Source organism: Euprymna scolopes, chromosome 45, assembly GCF_053919585.1.
Source record: "Euprymna scolopes isolate OS-2025 chromosome 45, ASM5391958v1, whole genome shotgun sequence".
Taxonomy (NCBI): Eukaryota; Metazoa; Mollusca; class Cephalopoda; order Sepiida; family Sepiolidae; genus Euprymna; species Euprymna scolopes.
In genome coordinates, this window is record NC_136526.1 from 28,864,218 (window position 1) to 28,886,065 (window position 21,848).

A 21,848-nucleotide genomic window follows, 5' to 3' on the forward strand; every position below is an offset into this window, starting at 1 on the left:
GGAATCTTTTTTTTTTCTTTTGAAAATAAAAATACTAAATCTAAAAGTTTAGCATTTTAAAAAATGGTAAATTTTTACTTGACAAAATGACCTTAAAATGACTTTTATAGGTTTTCGGGTAGACTGAAAACGGATATTACAATTACATTTTCCACAAATAAGTACTTTTCCGAAAATTTAAATGCGATATTCGTTTTCAGCATACTCTAAAACCATTGAGAGTTATTATTTAGGAAAATGTTCAGCTGGGAAATCAAGTAAAAATTTACCCCCAAAAATTGTGTAAATAAAATTATATATTTTAATTTGATATTTTGTAAAACGTTTTGTTTTGTAATTTTGGGAAAATCTTAATGATTGGTCGGAAATTATTTACAGTGAAATAGTTTTCATGGTGCTTTTGCAGAAAATGTAACAAATGAAAGCAAAATATCTTGTTGGACTAAGAAGCGATTCATCATTTTTTTTTTAATGAGAAATTGGGACGCTGAAAACGTATGCATTTATTTTGCTTGTCCCGTTTATCTTAACTCCTAATATATATATATATATATATATATATATATATATATATATATATATATATATATATATATATATATATATATATATATATAGTCATCCACATACAGAACTGTTTCACTGTTTCACAGCTCATCAGTGCAGCTAAACAGGTAATTACCCCAAGCCAGGATTGAAATTGTATGACAGTCAAGGCTCCTATCCATTACACTAATCAGCGGCTGCTGTTCGAGTCATGCATTGTTTTGACATCGTCCGAAATAACTAAGCTCGATTTGTTTACACAAAGAGCATTGCTTATGCGCTAATGGTAATTCGTGTATCACTTCTCAATATGCTCAACTCAAGGTGAGGAGCATAGACTAGAAATATATATATATATATATATATATATATATATATATATATATATATATATATATATATATATATAGACTATATATATATATATATATATATATATATGGATTAGAAATATATATATATATATATATATATATATATATATAGAGAGAGAGAGAGAGAGAGAGAGAGACTAGAAATATATATGTATTTATAGAATGTGATTCAATAATTATATAACTTTAATTCAGTTAAAACTTCTTAATATTAATATGTGTGCCACTGTCTGCTGTCAATTTCCAATTGAAACTTCAATAATTCTAATGCATCCAGATATTAGTTAATGACTATTATATGTGAAATGACATTATATGTGAAATGACCATTATATGTGAAATGACCATTATATGTGAAATGACATTATATGTGAAATGACATTATATGTGAAATGACCATTATATGTGAAATGACATTATATGTGAAATGACCATTATATGTGAAATGACATTATATGTGAAATGACATTATATGTGAAATGACCATTATATGTGAAATGACCATTATATGTGAAATGACATTATATGTGAAATGACATTATATGTGAAATGACATTATATGTGAAATGACCATTATATGTGAAATGACCATTATATGTGAAATGACATTATATGCGAAATGACATTATATGTGAAATGACATTATATGTGAAATGACATTATATGTGAAATGACATTATATGTGAAATGACATTATATGTGAAATGACCATTATATGTGAAATGACATTATATGTGAAATGACCATTATATGTGAAATGACATTATATGTGAAATGACATTATATGTGAAATGACCATTATATGTGAAATGACATTATATGTGAAATGACCATTATATGTGAAATGACATTATATGTGAAATGACATTATATGTGAAATGACATTATATGTGAAATGACATTATATGTGAAATGACATTATATGTGAAATGACATTATATGTGAAATGACATTATATGTGAAATGACCATTATATGTGAAATGACATTATATGTGAAATGACATTATATGTGAAATGACCATTATATGTGAAATGACATTATATGTGAAATGACCTGTGAAGCTTCATCCTTACAATTTAAACAAAGCCAGTCCCCTAAGGTATCCTGCTGATTAACTCCTACGCAGCTGAAATGATACCAGCTGTCACAGGAATCACAGCACACCATAGGTGATGTACCATTATTAGGAACTGAACCTCCTTCACCAATAAACTTGGTCGATACAATCTCATCATTACTCTTAATTTCCAAGGGCACAAGATTTTTTAAGGAATGGACCTGTTCTCACCCATCTTTAAAAACGACCGCGGAACAAACATTAGTGTCACTTCCAGTAATTAATTTAATTATTTTACCAAGATTCCAAAATTGTCTGGTTTTGTTGGGAGACTTAATAAGCACTATCTCTCCAACAGATAACTTTGGGGAACAACTGCTCCCAATTTTGGCGTCAACTTCTCTTAATGACAAAAAGTAATCATTGTGCCAGATATGACTGAATTTTTCAACAAATTTATTCCTCGTTTCGAGGGAATGTAACGATGCAGTCCTATTGGGGGGGGGGTCAGGACATAATTCAGCATCATAATTATTAATAAGCAAACAAGGTTGATAGCCTGTTTGTAGAAAATGATTTGGAGTTAAAATACTAAAGCCTCTGTCAGCAGAAGCAATACAAGTGAGGAGTCTGTCATTTATTGCCTTTTGCACTTCAGAAAGTGCAGTCAGAAATTCAAAATAACTTTCTTCTGCCAAATAGTTTCCTTATACATTGGTTGACAGTTTTAATTAGCCTTTCCCAAGCTCCCCCTTGCCAGGCAGAATAAAGAGGGCTTATTAGATGATGTGAATAGATTTAAATTGTTCCTTTAGCTCATTACATTCAAGCAGGTTCGACAACAATATTCTGGACGCAACCAAAGATTTTGCATTATCGGAATATACATGCATAGGGATACAAAATAAATTGGTAAACCTAATGAAGGCCAGCATAAAAGAGCAGTTGCTCATATCCGTCAATAATTCTAAGTGAATTGCACGCAAACTCATGCATGCAAAGAGTAATATGTACATTTTAATTTCTACCCCTATAACTTTTATGGAAAATTGTCTGGTAAAATCCACACCAACTTGATTAAATGAGCAGGCAATAGAGACCCAACTGGCGCCTTACAAGCCAGAAAATTTATTCTTTTACATACAATGCAAGTGTGCAAAAAAGGCGTTTACAGCTTGTCTCCCCTGAAGGATCCAAACCCCAGACAGCCTTAACTTACTGAGGGTTGAATTAACCCTCATGTGGCAACAATGAAGATGAGCTTCCTTAATCGCCAGTTTTGTTAAATAATGTTTTTTCCCCAACAAAAGGGGAAACTTGACCTCAAAGGGAAGAATATTAGAGTTCCTATTTACAATGCCTCCCCATAGGACAGAGTTAGACACCAGGGTCGTTTTTTAACGTGGCGAAAAGGAACAAAAATTTAAAATTGTCTCAGTCGTGAAGGACTTCTCCTCCACCGACAGAGAACAAGAAATTAAAGTGCAGCATCTGAAGAACAGATACTACACTGTGATCTCGCTGTATCCTACCTCTGGTTCTAATTAACTCATCTTTATCAAGGAATAAACCTAAGGCAGTTACCCTAGGTGGAAGCACTTTATCAGAAGATTGTTTCAAATAACCTACTTCATGTGAGAAGGCCTCTATTTGCATATTAGCAAATAGCAATAATTTAGTCTTATTAAAATTTTCAGCACTATGGTGACATAACAAATCATAAAATTTTAACACTTTTTCTAAGACGCTGATTGCCTTAGATAAGCTGGAATATCTTGTAATATCCAACGGGGAGGTATTTTCAGAATGATGTGCCTCATAAGAGTATACACATGATTTTTTATTAGTTTTTAAAGGTTAGATTGGCCAATCAATGCCATCTTTATTAAGCCAGTCCGGGTCATACATCCAGAAATTGAAAAACTGAGAAAATTTAGAAGTGTTGATACCTGTAGTTAAAAGATCTGCCGGGTTCTCTGACGAGGAAACATATTTTAATTTCGGTAGAACGCCAAATTTGATATTAATATCTTCTGAACATTTTTTGATCTCTGCGATCCTGTTTTCAATAAATATATTTTTGTTGGATGCTTTACCGTTCAGGACCCACGAGAGATCAACTTGGGAATCGGACATTAGGGAAAAATTATCAATATTAAGGGGCTCCAAGCCACCCAAAATCCGAGGGGCTACCTTAAGGGCTTAATACATAGCCATTAGTTCCAAAATGGGAAGTGACTTCCCCTTAATTGGAGCCACTCTGGCCTTGCAAATAACAGGGAACAATTAGCTTCCTGTTTGGCATTCAAGGTGAATCTGTACACATTTTTCAATGCATCATAGAAACAAATAAATTCAACAGAACGATTTTCAGACAATGCATGCCTGGGAAATTCAAATTTCCCCAAATTATTTAGATCCTTGGTTTTGCCAAACGTTGATGAGCTCTTCAGGAATTCGCTCATCCGAAGACAACTTGTTTTTCCAGATCAAGCTGACAAGGATCTTCCCCTGTATCATGACAGGGAGAAGCAATAATAAAGGGTCATATACTCCTGATATTTGTGAAAGAATCCCCCATTTGGTATTGACCTCAGAATCTGCTAAAATGGGAGAGAGTTTGAATGTATCCTGAAGAGGGTCATATTGGTATTCCAAAACCTTTTCAAAGGCTATAAAGGAAGAAGAAATAGTTTCACCCTCCAACATTTTATCTTGTATCTTAGAGCAGTTAGAATTGTAGGATCACAGATCGAATCCTGCCTCTAACAATCTGCTGCGAACATTGTTATAAATAATAAGAATTCTCTGTCACAACTGGTGGCAACAAGATTATCCATGTAAAAATTGCTGGAAATAGCATGCGAAGCTGAATCCTTCATATATTTTCCGCATGGAATTTCAAAATCAAAAATCATGAGATCACAGTTTATTTTCTCTTTTCCCACCCAACACTTCCCTGCGGCAAGTCCACCCCTCCTTGCACGCACATTCACACAATGCACAAATACGTGGATGCTTGCTACTCTGGTGAGTATTACACTCGCCCCTGATCTGATGATCACACAGATTGCACTGCAGGGTTGGTCTCCTAGTCCGCTTACTTCTGCGAAGGGGCATATTCATAGGTTTCATAGGTTCTGGTTTTGGTTCTGGTTTTGGTTCAGATTGAGATTGAGATTCAGGTTCAGGTTCTGATTCAGATTCTGGTTCTGGTTCTGGTTCTGATTCTGTTTCCGCCGCGTCAGGTGAACTATAATCATCACTCTCTGGTCTGTTGATTTCGTTCATCAGTAGCTCATCACTTGAGGATTCATTGCTCTCCTCTGTAGTTGTATGATGCACCTCAGAAGCCAGGCGAAGATCGCACACATGGCGTGGAATTCCGTCAACTAGGACCGACTGCTGGCTGATCACCCCAGAGATTCATCCTTGTTTGAATTTAGTAGTGCACCGGTTTCCAGGTGGTCTTACCCAAACTGGATCCCCTACCTCGTATTTGGCATGTCTTTTCTGGTTGACTGGCTGTACAGCATCAATTCCGATATGTGTACATGGCATTGGCCGGCGCTGTTGTAGGTAATTTCCCATGTGCCATCAGGGAATGGCATTGCTGAGAGGAACCATCGTAGCATTAAGAGAATTGCTGCCAGAAAGCAATGTACCATTACAGAGGCCACGTATTGGTATAACGTCACGCCAAAGGATGGGAAATTACCTACAACAGCACCTTATACATTTAAGAGGTGCTTCTGCAGTTTAATTTACCATTTTTCCGTAAGTAACGTGCCGACATACACGAAGCAGAAGAACTGTTTAATTTTTCACAAAAATTTTAAAAAACGGTAAATTAAACTGCTGAAGCACCTCTTAAATGTTGTACAAGTTTTATAATTGAAAAAAAAACCCTCCAAAAAAAACAAAAAAAAACGCCTTTGTAAAGCGCTCGTCAAAACTTAATTTTTTAGATTAATTAAAAAAGCATAAAAAACTACGTAACACAGAAAAATAAACCACATTTTGTTTTTGAAAACTTTCTTGTTATTTTAAATGTCTGATAAAAAATAAAAAATCCTTCCGCGATGTTACAAGTCACCTTACTACGCACATCTATGCACGAACGCATAAATGATGGCGATGAGTTAGCACAAAATAGTGCAAGGGTTCAGGGGTTAATACTATGCAAACGGTAAATTTGCGACGGGTTTGAATATCAGATTCATTGTCAGCGAGAAAACCACATTTTATGTGGTTTTCTTGCTCGATAACAACGAATCTGATATTTTATTATTGAAATTTTATTGGTCGGTCTTCTGTTGTCATTAAAGTAAACATTTACCAATTAAATTTTTCTGCTGGTCGCCATGGAACTATATTAGGCACCGCCAAAACTGGGGGGGGGGGCAGGTAAGTACTTTTTGACGGACCGTCTTTTTAAAAATCTACCAAAAATCAGATAATTATCCGATCAATACGAAAATTTCAGCGATTATTAAGAGAAGAATGAACTTTATAACAGTGTACTTATTTTTCATAAATGATATTTATATATATATATATATATTTGCTTACAACCCCCCCTGTTTTGAGGGGGTACAAATATGCTTAAAATAATCATCTGAAACTGAACAAAACATATTGTGTTGTTGTAAGGGACAGAATTATAGATTAAAAAAAAAAAAAATTGTTTGCATACCTTATTTTGATGTCTGAATATCAGAACTTCGATTGTGTTTAATTATCTCGCCTTTTGAGTTTTGAAAGGTGAAATTCGGTGAATATGTTAAGTAAAATAATTAATTTAAGTTAAGCAAAAAAAAAAAAAAAAATTTTGATATTTATCCAAAAAAAGCCATTTTAAAATCTTTGATAAATAAATTAACAATTTTTTTTTAGTGAGCCGAATAATGCATGACCAGGGCATGCTTTGAAGAATCGATACAAAAAAAAAATTGATAAATATTGTGCCCTTTGTGTTAAAAATAGCATCATTTTTTCGATCCCGTTTGAAAACGTTTGCCGCCTTTCGACTACGGTGGACCAAACGCGCTGAAATAAATTTTTTTTTATTCTGCTTTAAATTGCCCCCCCCTATTTTGGGGAGCCTGTCCCCCACACACATACACATTAAAAACCAAACTCATACAAATGGTCACCCATCTGGTACTGGCCAGCCTCAGCGTTAATAATACATTGAAATTTTCGTCACTGAAAAATAAGTTTTTTTTGGCCTGTTTGGTCTTCGATAGTTTGCTTTTTATCAACTACAAACGTTAATATTGCCGATCTAGGCTCTAGATCGACGCGAAGTAACTGGTTGCCTATATGAATATGTGGAATTATTTGAAATCCAGGTACTTGTATTATAATATTTTTGCATATTCTCATAGAAAATCATCCTAAATCTTAGTTAGACAACAAATAAATTAATTAATTATTTCAAAAACCTTTCTTTTTTTTTAAATATTTATGTACGTTTTTTGTGCAAGACAAAAAATGTCAATTGTTAACTTTTGGGGAAAATTTAACATTTAAAATTTAATTAAAAATAGTAGAAAAAGTTTTACATTATTCTGTTTTCTATACGATAAAATTCAGGGTTTTATCTTTCTGGAAGAAAAAAAGTTACTCAGAAATAATGGATTTTAATAAATGTAATTTCGTTTTAAAAAACAACTTGATTTTTCGGCCATTTTTGGCGGTGCCTAAACTATATATAAATTAACGAACATTTTTCTACAGAAAACAAATATACACATACATGCCTGTTTGTTCTTTCGTATTGCAAAAATAAAAGAAAATAAAAAATTTGGTTTTGATATTGTCGGGATCAAAACATTTAAAACAATTGCTACAAGCGAGACTTAAGTGAAACATCTAGATTATTTTAAGCAGCATTGTAACCGTAACCTTTATTTCTCGGTCAAAAATATCCCGTTGGAAAAACAGGTTGGCCACATTTTGTTACTCTCGAGAGAAGAAGGCTTTAAAAGGTACAAGCAGTATCAGAATTTTAGGGGAATTTTTGACACTCCTAACACAAAACTGCGAATAAAATAAAATAAAAAACTCGTGATTTCTCCTTTTAAAATTGGGTTGTTTATTTTCTTTATGGAATATACTTCCAAAATAAACTATTAAAGTTGTTTAAAAAATAATAGAAATATTATTTTTTATTTAAAAAAAAAAAACAGTGTTTACAAAGTGCCTGGGCGCGTTCAGGCAGCCATTTTTTTACGTACTGAAATCAATTGAATTTTACAATTTAATATTTTTCAATTTTTAAACTTTAAAAATCTATCAAAATTTTTTCTATTGGTTCAATTTTTACAATATTTTCTGGGTCACTGTGAAATGTTATGCTCTTTCCAATAAACCGAATATAATATTTTAGACAAACGTTCTTTTTACCCCCCCCCCATTTTGTAATGTCTATTTAAATTTAAATAATTAATTTATGTACCAAAGTTTTATACATCACAAATTGAAGATAAAAGATCAATAAATAAAATATTCAAATTTAAAACAAACAAAAAAAAAGAATAGTTATCTGCAAATTTACCTGTAAAGTCAAAAGTGTAAATCCTTGTTAGAATTTTATCCTCTTTCAGATAAATTCGCCGCAAAAATAACTAGCCTGAAAAAAAAAATAAAAAAATAAAAAGGGGCGGGGGTAAAGAATAAAAAATAACGGTCTTGTTTCAAAACGAAGAAGAGATTTTATTTACAATAAAATTAGTTGCAAATTTTTCTTTTGCGGACATTAAATTCAAAGAACAAAGAATGCCAAAGTAACAACATATAATGAAAAAAATAACACTGGTTTTTATATTGAAAATGTCGCATCCATGAACAAATACAAGGTAATTCAAATAGTAGTTCCGAATCTCTCTCTCATAAGCAATAAACTTTAGGAACGTACTCACAAATTGAAGGTATCGGGCATGTACCTTTTTCTTTTTTTCTCATTTTAAAGTCCTTTAAAATTTCTCTCCTTCCATTTATGTGCAAACCGTAGCCATGTAAAGTAAAGTCTTCAGAAGTTTGCTTTCAGCGCGTCCGGATATTCTTGTCGGGCATTCTTCTTTGAAGGAGGCTCGTCAAAATTCCATATCAGTGCCGGACAATAAAAGCACGTCCAATATCCTCGTTGCCGGAACCAAAAAGAGACCGAATTTCATGCTGGGCTCGTGATGACATCAAGGAGCTAGCATTTCCCTTCAAATTAAAGGAATTTTATACAAACCCAAAATATACGAAACTAAGAATCATAAAAGATATGAAATACAGAAAATCAAATATAAGAAACAGAATAAAAATATAAATGTAAACAGCGGCATGCACTATTGGTACAAAAAATTCCAACAGCACGTGCCTTTTTCTTTTTTCTCAATTTAAATTCTTTTTAAAAAATTACACTCCTTCAAAATATGTGCAAACCGTAGCCATGTAAAGTCTTCAGAAGTACGCCTCATCACGTCCCAGTGTTCTGTTGCCGGGTATTCTTCTTGAAGGAGGGCTCATTAAAATTCCATATCTTCACCGGGCAATGAATCTACGTCCACTCTCCACGTCGTTGGAATCCAAAAGAGGCCAAATTTTGTGCTGGGCTTGTGACGTCATCAAGGAGCTAGCATTGCTCTTTTTCTTTAAATTAAAGGGAGTTTCGTACAAACTCAAAATATATGAAACTAAGAATCCTTATAGAATCTCTGGCAAACACCAAAATATCTCAGCTCCCTCATAACCACAAGAGCCGAGTGAGATCAACACCGGTGCTACAAGAGGGACGAATCCAATCAACCCTATGTTATGATAAATTCTTCAACTTGGTGTAATGAAATAAAACTGAAACCCAAACCCTGCACAAATTATGCAAGGCAATTACAGTTTTAAACGTTTATATAAAGCCAAACAAACAAAGTTGGGTATAGGTGTCAGAAACACTCCGGTAGCTGGAGATGTAATACTTAGATGTAGACCCCTATCAAGGAGAGATCCAATCTCCTGGTTTTCAGTATTGAAACAAACATCTCAGCATCAGAAAACTCACTTCTAAGTATAAGATGGTCCTGAGCGCCTCAGAAACATCCCTGGACAAATCGATCTTGTCTTCAATAGCTCTTGCAATACTGCAGGAAGCTACGTCAAGGCAGATCTTAAAAAAAAATTAAAAACAATACCACCTGCATGTGACTCCAAAGCAGGATGCGTTCTACTTAAAGGAGCAACTTCATACAATGAAGGTTCTGCAAGTGATCTCTGCACAATATAACCTACACTCTCATAGGAACTCGGAGAAGCTGAATTACACACCATGTAGTCAGCAAATTCGACAGGATCCATCATGGGATTCTTTATCAAGTTACACTCAATATGAATCTGGACGCCCCAGTCCAACTTGAGTTCATGTAACTTTTCCAAAACCATTCTCCTCTTGGGTTTTACAAGTTGACAGGTGGATATAGTTGCTGGAATCTAAAAGAGGCCGAATTTTGTGCTGGGATCGTGACGTCATCAAGGAGCTAGCATCAAACTCAAAATATACGAAACTAAGAATCATAAAAGATATGGAATCCAAAAAATCAAATATAAAAACAGAATAAAAATAGAATAAATGTATAAACAGAGAGATGCATAATTATTGGGACAAAAAATAATGCGAACATTCTTTTTTTTTGAAAACTACATTGATTTTTTTTTTAAATGAAACCTCATGTTATGCTTATAAGTAAATACCAGATGCTGACGGCAATTTTTTCTATTTCATTCAATGTTTTCTTTTTTTTAGATATTTAAAAAAAATCCAGTTGATAAAGTAGAAATAAGATATAATACTTAAAAACTCGTGTATTTCATTAAGAGAATTAAAAAAAAAAACTTGGTTCACTGGATTTTTTGTTTAACGGGAAAAACTTATAAGTGAATGTGTGCTTTTTTTAAACTACGGTGGACCAAAAATACTAATTTTGGTTAACAGTACGCAATAAAAAAGAGACATTAATTATGTTCCTTTGACGAATCCATATTTGATAAATGCCAAAGTAGCAGGAGCAGCTCTTTAAGCTTAATGCAAAACGCGTTACGAAAATGCGATTTTCTACAACCCTCGCTTTAAAATATACATGGAATTTAAAATATAAATATGGATAAATTCTTAACAATGAAGAATGGAACTACCCATTTAATAGTATTTTTTATAGGTAAGTGATCTTTTGGCATTTATATATACATATATTTATCAAAGCAAGTCAAAATACGTTGATTTTATTTAAATCTTTTTTAAAGAAAACATATTTAAAAAAACAAATATTGCATAATTTGCTGTAAAACCTGCTATTTTTTTAAAATTCGGTCTTTACCTCTTTAATTGAAAAAAAATTAGGGTTTGATTTACATTTTTTAATTAGTTATAATCTTCGAAAAGATGTAAGTTGAATTATTAGTTCTTATCGCGTCATTTTTTAATGTCCGCTTCTGATACACCTAGTACAACACTTAGTCATTTGAAAATGAAGCCGACAGAAATAATCCAGAAATAATTTGGTAAAAATTCGAAGACTGCAGCCACAATTAAATTTACACATTGCTCATTTTTATCTACATCAGTAAAAATAATGGCAGTCAGAGAGTTTCGATGACTTTCTAGCTCGATGGAAATTGCAGGCATTAAAGTGCAAATTCCAAGATATCCAGAAATCAGAGGAACGACTCATCGAGCAGGTTATATCTGGAATGAAGCACCCAGAACTTCACAAATAACTTCTAGCGAAGGGTGAAGATCTAACACTGCAGGAAGCTATAAACTGTGGCAGGACACATGAAGCTTCCATAGACCATATGAGACAGCTAACTGAACAAGACGAACGGAAAAAGCAAGAAATAGATACAGTGCGATGCCAGCATTGTAAACGATGCGGAGGCTCCTACCCGAGCGGAAAATGTCTGGCATGGGGTACCATATGTTCAGCTTGTGAACGAAAAAATCATTGATTCAAAGTTTGTACAAGCAAAAATGAAAACGCAGTAAGGTGTGTGCCAACACGCACAACATTGAAAGAAAAAAATAATAAACCAGGACGCACAGAAGTAGAAAAGAACCAGTACAAGCACCAGAACCAAAGCAACCGAATGCACTCGGTTAATGCCTCTCAGAGGGAAAATGAAGGGATGCTTAACAAGTTTGAACAAATGTCTTTGGACTCTATCCAAGAACAAAGCAACAATCGAACAGAGATTTTCACAAACCTTGTAATTAAGCTTCCCAACCTCCCGGGCACCCATTTTCTGAAAGCTAAGGTTGATACAGGAGCCGAAGGCAACATACTTCCATTACGTACTTTCCAGAAGATGTTCCCACACCTGATAAGTGCAGCAAGACACCTACTCCCCCCGGTGCAACAAAGGATGAACCAACTGTTTTAACAGCATATAATGGTTCTCACATTACACAGCACGGATCCATTAAAATAGTTTGTTCACACAAAGCAAAATGGAAGACACTCAAGTTCTTTGTTGTGACAACAGAAGGACCTACTATCATAGAGCTACCTTCGACACAAGATTTTAAACTGGTAACTCTACACTGTGCGATCCAGGAAACACCAGTTTCAATAACATCAACACAGGATCAGACCGTTTTGACAATATCGGCAATTTTGAGGGTGAATATCACATTGTCCTGAAACCAGACAACCACCCTGTTATATATGCACAGAGGAAATGTCCCAAGAAATCCAGACCTAGTTGGAGAATATGGTGAAACAAGGTGTTATACGAAAAGTAACCGAGCCTACAGAATGGGTCAGCAGTTTGGTCTATGTGCGTAAAGGCAATGGAAAACTCTGTCTGTGTTTAGATCCGAAAGATTTAAACAAGGCTATCATGAGATGCCATTACAAGACCCCTACAATGGCAGAACTTGCACATAAGCTCTCTGGTGCCAAATATTTTTCTAAATTGGATGACAAAAATGGATATTGGTCCATCAAACTTAATGCAGCCTCATAACTGTTGACTACTTTCAACACCCCTTTTGGAAGATTTTGTTTTCAATGGATGCCTTTTGGTCTGGTGGATGGACATGATCCTGGAAATGTGTCCTGGAACTCTAGGGCTGATTGATGATGTCATTGTCTTTGGAGAAACGCAAGAAGAGCAACACAAAAACCTTCATAACTTAACGAGAATTTATATACTACAATATTAGAATATATATACTACAATATTAGAATTTATATACTACAATATTAGAATTTATATACTATAATATTAGAATTTATATACTATAATATTAGAATTTATATACTATAATATTAGAATTTATATACTACAATATTAGAATTTATATACTATAATATTAGAATTTATATACTATAATATTAGAATTTATATACTATAATATTAGAATTTATATACTATAATATTAGAATTTATATACTATAATATTAGAATTTATATACTATAATATTAGAATTTATATACTATAATATTAGAATTGCACAGAAGGAAGGACTTTGTTTCAACCGTGGAAAGTGTGCCATCAATGAGAAACAAATTCACTTTTTTGGTGCAATCTACGACCAGAATGGTATGCACCCTGATCCCAGCAAGGTAGCAGAAATAAAAATGTTACCTAGTCCATTGAACACCACTGACCTGCAGAGGATGCTGGCAATCATCACATATATGGCACATTTCATTCCACACCTGTCAGATTTCACAGCACCTTTAAGAAATCTCCTAAAAAAAGGAGCACCTTGGACAGAAAATCACCAGAGCAAGTCAAGGATCTCATTTGCACAGATATGCTGCTGTCATACTTTGACCCTTCAAAGCAAACTGTTATCTGGGTCTATGCATTAAATAGAGGACTTGGTACCACTCTCCTTCAAGAAGCATCCAAATCTTTAACAGAGACTGAGCAACGATATGCCAACATAGAGTGGGAGCTCCTTGCAGTTGTTTTTTGGCTGTGAACGATTCAGGATTTATATCTATGGAAGTTTATTCCAGGTGGAAAGTGATCTCTGGAAATAATCAACTTAAAAAATTTGGTTGCGGCTCCACCTCGCCTCCAATGCATTGGATATGATATGCATGGATATGACATGCAGGGATATGACATGACAATCGTATATCGCCCTGGGAAAGATATGGCACTGATGGATGGATTCTCGAGGCTACCAAACAAAAAAGCTAAAGAAGTTATTAACTTGGACCTGAAGGAAGATTGTGTTCAATTTTCAACCCCAAAACTGGATCAGTTAAACCAAGCAACAAATGAGGATACCACACTATGTGAATTGAGGGAGATTATTTTAAGAGGTTGGCCCGACACACTCAGAGAAGTGGACAAAAATATGAGACCTTATTGGCTCTATCGGGATGAACTGTCCATCGAAAATGGCATATTATAAAAATCAAACAGAATAATAATACCCAAATCAATGCAGCAAGAGGTATTACAGAAAATACATTATGGACACCAGGAGATGGAGAAATGTAAACTCCAAGCAAAAAGTTGTGTTTTCGGGGACGACATTAACAAAGACATGGACAACATGGTACAACAATGTACCATTTGTCAGCAGCACCAAAAAGCGCAGAGTGATGCCCCGCGAGATTCCGGTGAGGCCATGGCAGATAGTGGCCACTGACGATCTCAACTTTATGCTCATTGTGGACTATTATTTCAAGTTCCCATTTGTGAGATTGCAGTCATGAAGTCATCAAACATACAAAGCAAATATTTAGAGAACAAGGAATTCCAGAGAAAGTGATAAGTGAGAATGGTCCACACTTCAGCTCTATTTATTTCAAGCAATTCGCAAAAGAATGGGGTTTTGAACATCACACGTCTTCACCCAGGTTTCCGCACTCAAATGACTTTGCAGAGCGCTGTGTCCAGATAGTGAAATCTGCATTCAAAAAAGCTGCTTCAAGTGGTCGTGACTTGGACATGGTATTACTATGCCTGCGTTCAACTCCTCTAAATCATGCCATTCCATCCCCAGGGGAACTCCTATACCAAAGGAAGCTAGCTGACAACATCCCAGTCAAATGCACCAACCAGAACACTAACAAGGAGAAGATAATGGCGCGACTGTATCAGAGACAAGAAAATCAGAAGATGTACCTGTTACGCTGTGTTTGCTCGTGTTGTGTGGTTGGTTAATAGAGAGAAACTTAAAGATGCATGTTGTTAGTTTTAAATATAAAACATGGAGGCCTTTATTTTCAGTGCGCATACGTGGTTGTTACAAAACAAGGATTGTCATGAAACGAAATGATGTTACAAAACTAGGATTGTAACGAAAAGAAACGATAACATCGTTACATCCCCCCTTTACCAATATGAAGATTATGATATTGAGCATATTCAATATATGATAAAAGGTAAGGGCTAATTCAGGGTAGACTGCCTGAATAGCTACAGCGAAGCAGGGGATTATTCTGCCCCATGAATTGCTTGCTATACTTCTCTAGAAAATGTTCACAAGTTCATTTTTGATGGTGGTCGTACCATCCTGCCACTGCAAGTGTATTGTTGGGAGTCTCTTTGTGGAGACTGAGTTGTACATGCAGGTGGTTCTGCAAATGTTACATGCTTTGGCGTTTGTAGTGGTGTTGGCGGTTGGCCTTATTGGAGCACTCCTAATATGCTGCCGGTTTCTCCGTATCATATATCCGTTTGCAGTTTGGTCGGGGACCATCTGCTTGAGAAGCTAGGGTTGCTAAGTCCAAGTTTCCGTGTGTAGGGTTTTGTGCTCTTACCCTCTGGCCAGGATATAGAGGTGGTAGGTCTTCCTTGAGCGCATGCTGGTCAAAATATTTCTTTTGCTTGTGTTGCCTTTGTTTAAAAGCATCATATATTTGATCCTGATCTTGGTGGTTGTTTTCTTGTTGCTGGTTGGTTTCGTTTGTTGACCACTTTTCTTTAGTGTAGTTCGTTTTTCTAAAAATTGGCGGGTGAATTCAGCAACAACTTTGCTCTCTCCCAGGTAAGAATGTATGTAGTCAATAACCTCTTTCTGGGAATCGACTTCTTGAAGAAAGGCCACAAAGGTTGGAACATCAAGGTTAACTTTGAGGTTCTTAAGCAGAGATTCGGACCAATGGATAAAATCATCATTTGAATTGGATGACTGAAACAATTTTAGCACACCATCCGTATTATGTTTGTTTTTGGATGATTTTGTTTTTGTGTTTTGAGACGTTGTTGCAGTCAGACTGGGAAAACTGTTTGTATCAATCGTTGCATTGCTATTTTTGGTAGGAGATGAGACTGACTGCTTTTTATTATTCTTTTGAACTTCCCATGTTGAACTGGCATTTGATTTGCTGCTTGCCTGCACTTGCCAGGGAGATGACTTACAGCTCCAGCCGGAGGTAGGAGAGGTTGATAACACAGGAGAAGTACGACCCCTTTCGGTGCTGGTTGTTGAGGTTGGGCGTTGTTATTTTTTTTCTTTTTCTTCTCCTCTTCCAATTGTTTTGCCTGTTCCTGTTGGATTTCAAGCAACGATTTTGCAGCTGATTTCGACACAGTTACTTTATTGTTGGCCCATATCTTCGCCTGCTGTGCAGAGGAATTGGTTGCTTGTTGTTGTTGCTGTTGCTGTTCTTGTTGCTGTTGCTGTTGCTGTTGTTGTTGCTGTTGCTGCTGCAAAAGAAGTTGTTGTTGCTGCTGCTGACGGGCTTCTTGCTCCTGCTGCTGTTTCTGCTGCTGTTCTTGCTGTTTCCGTAATTCTTGCCTCCGTAATTCTTCTTGTCTTCGTAACTCTTCCTGTTGTCGTAATTCTTTCTGGCGGCCTAATTCTTCTTGACGCCTTAACTCTTCCTGCCGCTGTAATTCTTCTTGTTTCTGAATTTCTTCAGCCCGGATCCGTTCTTCTTCAAGCCGTTGTCGTTCTTCTTCTTGTCTCCGCACTTCAAGTTTCTCTTCATGCGGTGGTTGCGTTTTCTTGAACTCACCAATGCGGTTGAATCTGTCGGGGTATAAACGCATCAGATCATTTATGCTGTTGATAGGTTGTTGCTGAACGGATATGGCACAGTTCATTGTCACAACGTTGAGGGCTACAGATGTTGGCAGGCCCAGTATAGCTGGTCCTGGAGTGTTAACCACATAAAATTGAGTGTTGAGCCATGAAGAGTCCTTGTATTTGCACCTGATGTTTGTGGTGTCATGGCATTTTATTTCAGTGTTGTTGTATGCTGTCAGTATGCATTTCGTTGGGTTTAGTGATCCAGGTATTGGGTTTCCGTCTTCGTTTATGGCGGAGGGGCACATACTGCGGAATATGCGTAAAGGTAGTGTGTTTGCCTGTGCACCCGTGTCTACCTTCAGTTTGAGGCTGTGCGTACCTGGGTGGTCTGTCAATATAACGTTGATATTGACAAACGCTTCATTTTGTGTTGTTTTTTGTTTGTGCAGTGGATGTTCACTGTTAATAGTGCTGAATGTGAGGTGCTCCATCGCCGCATGTAGTTTTGTTCTGGCTCTGTCGTCATGTTCAGCAACGCTGTCGACTTTTCGGCCTGTTCCATGTTGTCTGTGCCTTGGCTGGCTGCAGCTTTTGTGCCAGGGTTTTTTTTGTTTCCTGGGTCTGAGTCTCGCTGAGAAGCACAATTTGGCCCAATGGCCCATTTTCTCGCAGGAGCTGCATATGTCGTTCTTGGCAGGGCAATGCTCCTTGCCAAAACGGTGGTCCCGTCTACAATTTTTACACAAGTTGCTGGTATTTCTGTTGCCTTCCTGGCGTTCGCGACCACCGCGATTTATGGTGTCTATCTGTGACAGGCCATGTAGTTGGTGTATTTTGTTTATATACACGGCTGAAGCCTCATATGTGCGTGTTAATTTCACAGCCTCTTCTATTGTGTAGCCCTTCGGCTTGTTCAACAGTTCTTTTTGTAAGTCCGGTATGGGCGTGTTGGCTATCAGTATTTCTACTAAACGTTCGTTCATTTCATGGGCTGTGAAATCGCATTTCTTCGCCTGTAAGCGACACCTGTTTAGAAATATGTCGGTCGTCTCGGTAGGTTTTTGTTGGTATCTACTGAGTTCGAGCCTACATATACGGTGGTTGGTTGCCGGTTCCAGCTGCTCCAAAAATGCGTTGAAAATTTTGTTGGCGTCTCTCCGGTCTTCGTTTGACATAGACAAAGTGTTGTATCTATGAATTCCTTCCTCGCCAGTTGCGAGTAGAATGATAGGCACTTTCTCTTCTTCTTTAGTTCCCTTCGCTGTGAAATAAAGTTCCAAACGTTGTTGGAATATCTTGAATGACTCTGCAGTGTTAGGCGAGTCCCAGTCGAGAATGGGAACTGGTATCGATATATTAGCCATTGCGAGCTTCAACGAGCGTGTGTGTGTGTGTGTGTTTTACGAAGTTTTGGTTCGAAAAAAAAGAGAGAAAAAAAATATATAATGTCTTACTTTTATCGTTGTTTTATTTTATTTTTCCCTTTATCTCGCCGCTGCCACCATGTCACGCTGTGTTTGCTCGTGTTGTGTGGTTGGTTAAGAGAGAGAAACGAAAAGACGCGTGTTGTTAGTTTTAAATATAAAACATGGAGGCCTTTATTTTCATGTGTGGTTGTTACAAAACAAGGATTGTCATGAAACGAAATGATAACGTTGTTACAAAACTAGGATTGTAACGAAACGAAACGATAACATCGTTACAGTACCACGGATCAACATGCAAAAGATCTGCCCAGACTGCACATTGGACAACCTGTACGTGTGTTAGATAAAGAAGCAGGTGAGTGGTCCGCTGCACTTGTCACACAAATGGGCCAAGAACCGAGGTTGTATACAGACCACTTCCGGAAAAACTCTGCGTCGAAATCGTCAGCACCTTAGAGTAGACTCCACCGGAAGCACATGGTACACTCCACTGAGGTTTCTCAGGAGCCTGCCAGAGACTGTTCATCCAGTATAGAAACAAACAACACACAAAGGCAACAGTCACCAGTTAAACAAATACCCTATGGGGTAACAGACTTATACAACCACACAACCACCAGATCTGGACGTATTATCAGACCCCCAAAAGAATTAGAGATGAAACAATTACTGATTGACTTTTCTTATTTATCTTTGATTTTGTCTTATCGGTTTATAACTATTTTCCTTTTTCTATCTTTTCATCGAATTATTGAAAGAAGAGGGATGTGATAGTATGAACAGTTACCTCCCCTTAGTGAACTCTCTAAGGAACAGTTTAAAATATAGAACCACTTCCGTTTAGGCGGGTTTTTCAGAGAAATAAAAACTGGAGCTCATATCATGACTCCTTTAACTGCATCTCATGCGTTGTCGTCCTTCTTTCCTTCCTTCCTTAAAATTATCTTATTTCACACGAAAAACGAAACCATGTATTCATTAAAAAATCACTTTAGTTTCTAACATTTCTTGCTAAAACAAACACACAAACAAACACTTCTTGTTTTATCAAATAATCAAACAAATATTTTATTTAAAACTTTTGGTACTTCACGGGGAACAATGTTTTTATTTAATGATTGCTCCCTCAAAGCGCATGTGCAAAAGGTTTTCTTTGGTTTATTTAATCACGAAAACTTTTTGAAGGTACTATTTGAGGCCAAAAAAGGGGAGGGGGCAAAAGCATTATTTGAATATATATGAAAAAATAATTTAACAAAAAAATAATATTTAGTGGAGAAAATAATAATAAAAAAAAAAATTAAATTAAATAAAAATAAAATAAAAACAAGCACGAAATAAAAGTATGAATCAAATTTACCCAGAGAAAAAAAAAAATAAATAAAATAAATACACGTACGAAGAAAGTGACTGAAAACGCTTTGAAGGAGCAAATCATTAAATAAACAGACCGTTTGTGAAGTACTGAACTTTTAACACTTTTTGTGTACACGAAACAACAAAATGCACTTGTGCAGTATGAGAACGAAACGGCGGCCATCCTTTCTTGTCTAAATTGTCGCCAGGTGACGCTTCTCGCTCAGAAAAGATTTAAATTATTAATTTGTTGTTGACCCTTCAAAGTCACTTTAATTACAAAAAATGTTTCATTTAAATTATTTATTTGACAAAAAAAACAAAAAACTATTTCATTGTACAAAAATCCGATGTTTGTTTAAAAATTGTTTTATTAAAATTATCTTTTCGGTACTTGTACAATTTAGTCAAGACATTAAAAAATGAAAATATCGAAAAAAGTTTAAATCGTACGTATCCGTTATGGAACGAAGGTCGAAGGTCTCCGAAAAAAAAAAAATCCCATAATTTCATCAAGTAGTTTTTTTTTTGTTTGTTTTTTGGTAAATTTATACAAACACCGTGACAGCGAATTAACCCTAACCCTAACCCTAACCCTAACCCTAACCCTTAACCCTAACCCTAACCCTAACGCTGTCACGGTGTTTGTATAATAATACCTGTTTTTTTGTTGTACACCGCAAAAACAATTTGTCATGATACCGAACATAAGGTTCGATTTTTAGGAAGAAAAAACTAGAATTAAAGATTGAGAGGGAGTGTCGGCGCTTTATATAGTTATCTCCCCGTGGCATGTTCAATAAATTCCATAATGGCTGACTTCAATGCGCTCTCAAAAAATGTGTCTTTCCTCTGTAAAAAACAAAAAAAAATACTCAATCAAATTAAGTGAAATTTTTATTTCAGAGATTTTCAGTCCAAAACGGATACGTACGATTTAAACTTTTTTCGACATTTTCATTTTTTTAATGTCTTCGTTAAACTACATTTGGTAAGTGTTTACTTTAACTACAACAAAAGACCGACCAATAAAATTGGGTTTTAATAGGTTTTCAGGGTCGCTGACAACGAATCTGATATTCAAACTCGTCGCAAATTTACCGTTTGCATGGTATTAACCCCAGAACCCTCGCACTATTTTGTGCCAACTCACCGCCATCGTTTATGCTATTCTGACATGATGCGTTGTCACATCGAATCTGATATTCAACCCCATCGCATGGCATTAACCCCAGAACCCTCGCACTATTTTGTGCCAACTCAACGCCATCGTTTATGCTATGCGTTGTCACATCGCGGAAGAATTTTTAATAAATATAAAAATGCTTTTGTAAACCGCTCGTGAAAACTGAATTTTTTTAGATCATTTAAAAAGCATCAAAAACTACGTAACACAGAAAAATGAACCACAGTTTGTGGTTGTTGAAAACTTTCTTGTTATTTCATTCAAATGTCTGCTTAAAAATTATTTCGCGATGTGACAAGTCACCTTACTACGCGCGTCCATGCGCGAACGCATCATGTAAGAATAGCATAAACGATGGCGGTGAGTTGGCAGAAAATAGTGCGTGGGTTCTGGGGTTAATACCACGCAAACGGTAAATTTGCGATGGGTTTGAATATCAGATTCGTTAGCGAACCCGGAAACCTACAAAAAAAAAAAAAAAAAAAATTATTGGTTGGCGTTCTGTTGTAAACATTTAACCCACATTTTTAGACAATAAATGTTTTGTTTTCAAATATTTTTCTGTTCGGAAAAAAAATCGTGTTTGTCATATTATTGACCAAGAAGAAATTGGAGATATCACCCACCCACCCTAACAATAGCCGCCGTCAGCAATACTTCACAAGTGCCGAAATGACTTTTAAACGATACCCCCTCCCCATGTTAAGAATGGCTTTCGAAATAAGAACGTTATTACTTCAGTGTAGTGCCAAAATTACATGAGTACCGTGTTTTCTTTTCTGTTGTTTCGTAATAGCACAAGAATCGTTTAAACTGAATTATTCTTCTAAATAAAATAATTGCTTTCTTTGATAATACGTTTCTTTTATTTTTGTTCCGTAAAAACACAAAAAGTATTTTTTAAAAAAAT

General features: G+C 35.7%; 1 protein-coding gene across 1 annotated transcript; it reads right to left on the reverse strand.

The window, feature by feature from the left end:
* Positions 1-15,731: 15,731 nt before the first annotated feature.
* Positions 15,732-17,006, reverse strand: LOC145269323 (uncharacterized). Its single transcript, XM_080125022.1, has one exon. It carries the CDS (start codon positions 16,987-16,989, stop codon positions 16,207-16,209), a length of 783 nt encoding a protein of 260 aa, XP_079981148.1. The 5' UTR covers positions 16,990-17,006; the 3' UTR covers positions 15,732-16,206.
* Between the last annotated feature and the right edge of the window lie 4,842 nt (positions 17,007-21,848).

Coding starts and splice junctions, on each gene's coding strand:
- LOC145269323 (XM_080125022.1), bottom strand. CDS start 16,989: ATGCGTTTATACCCCGACAGATTCAACCGCATTGGTGAGTTCAAGAAA.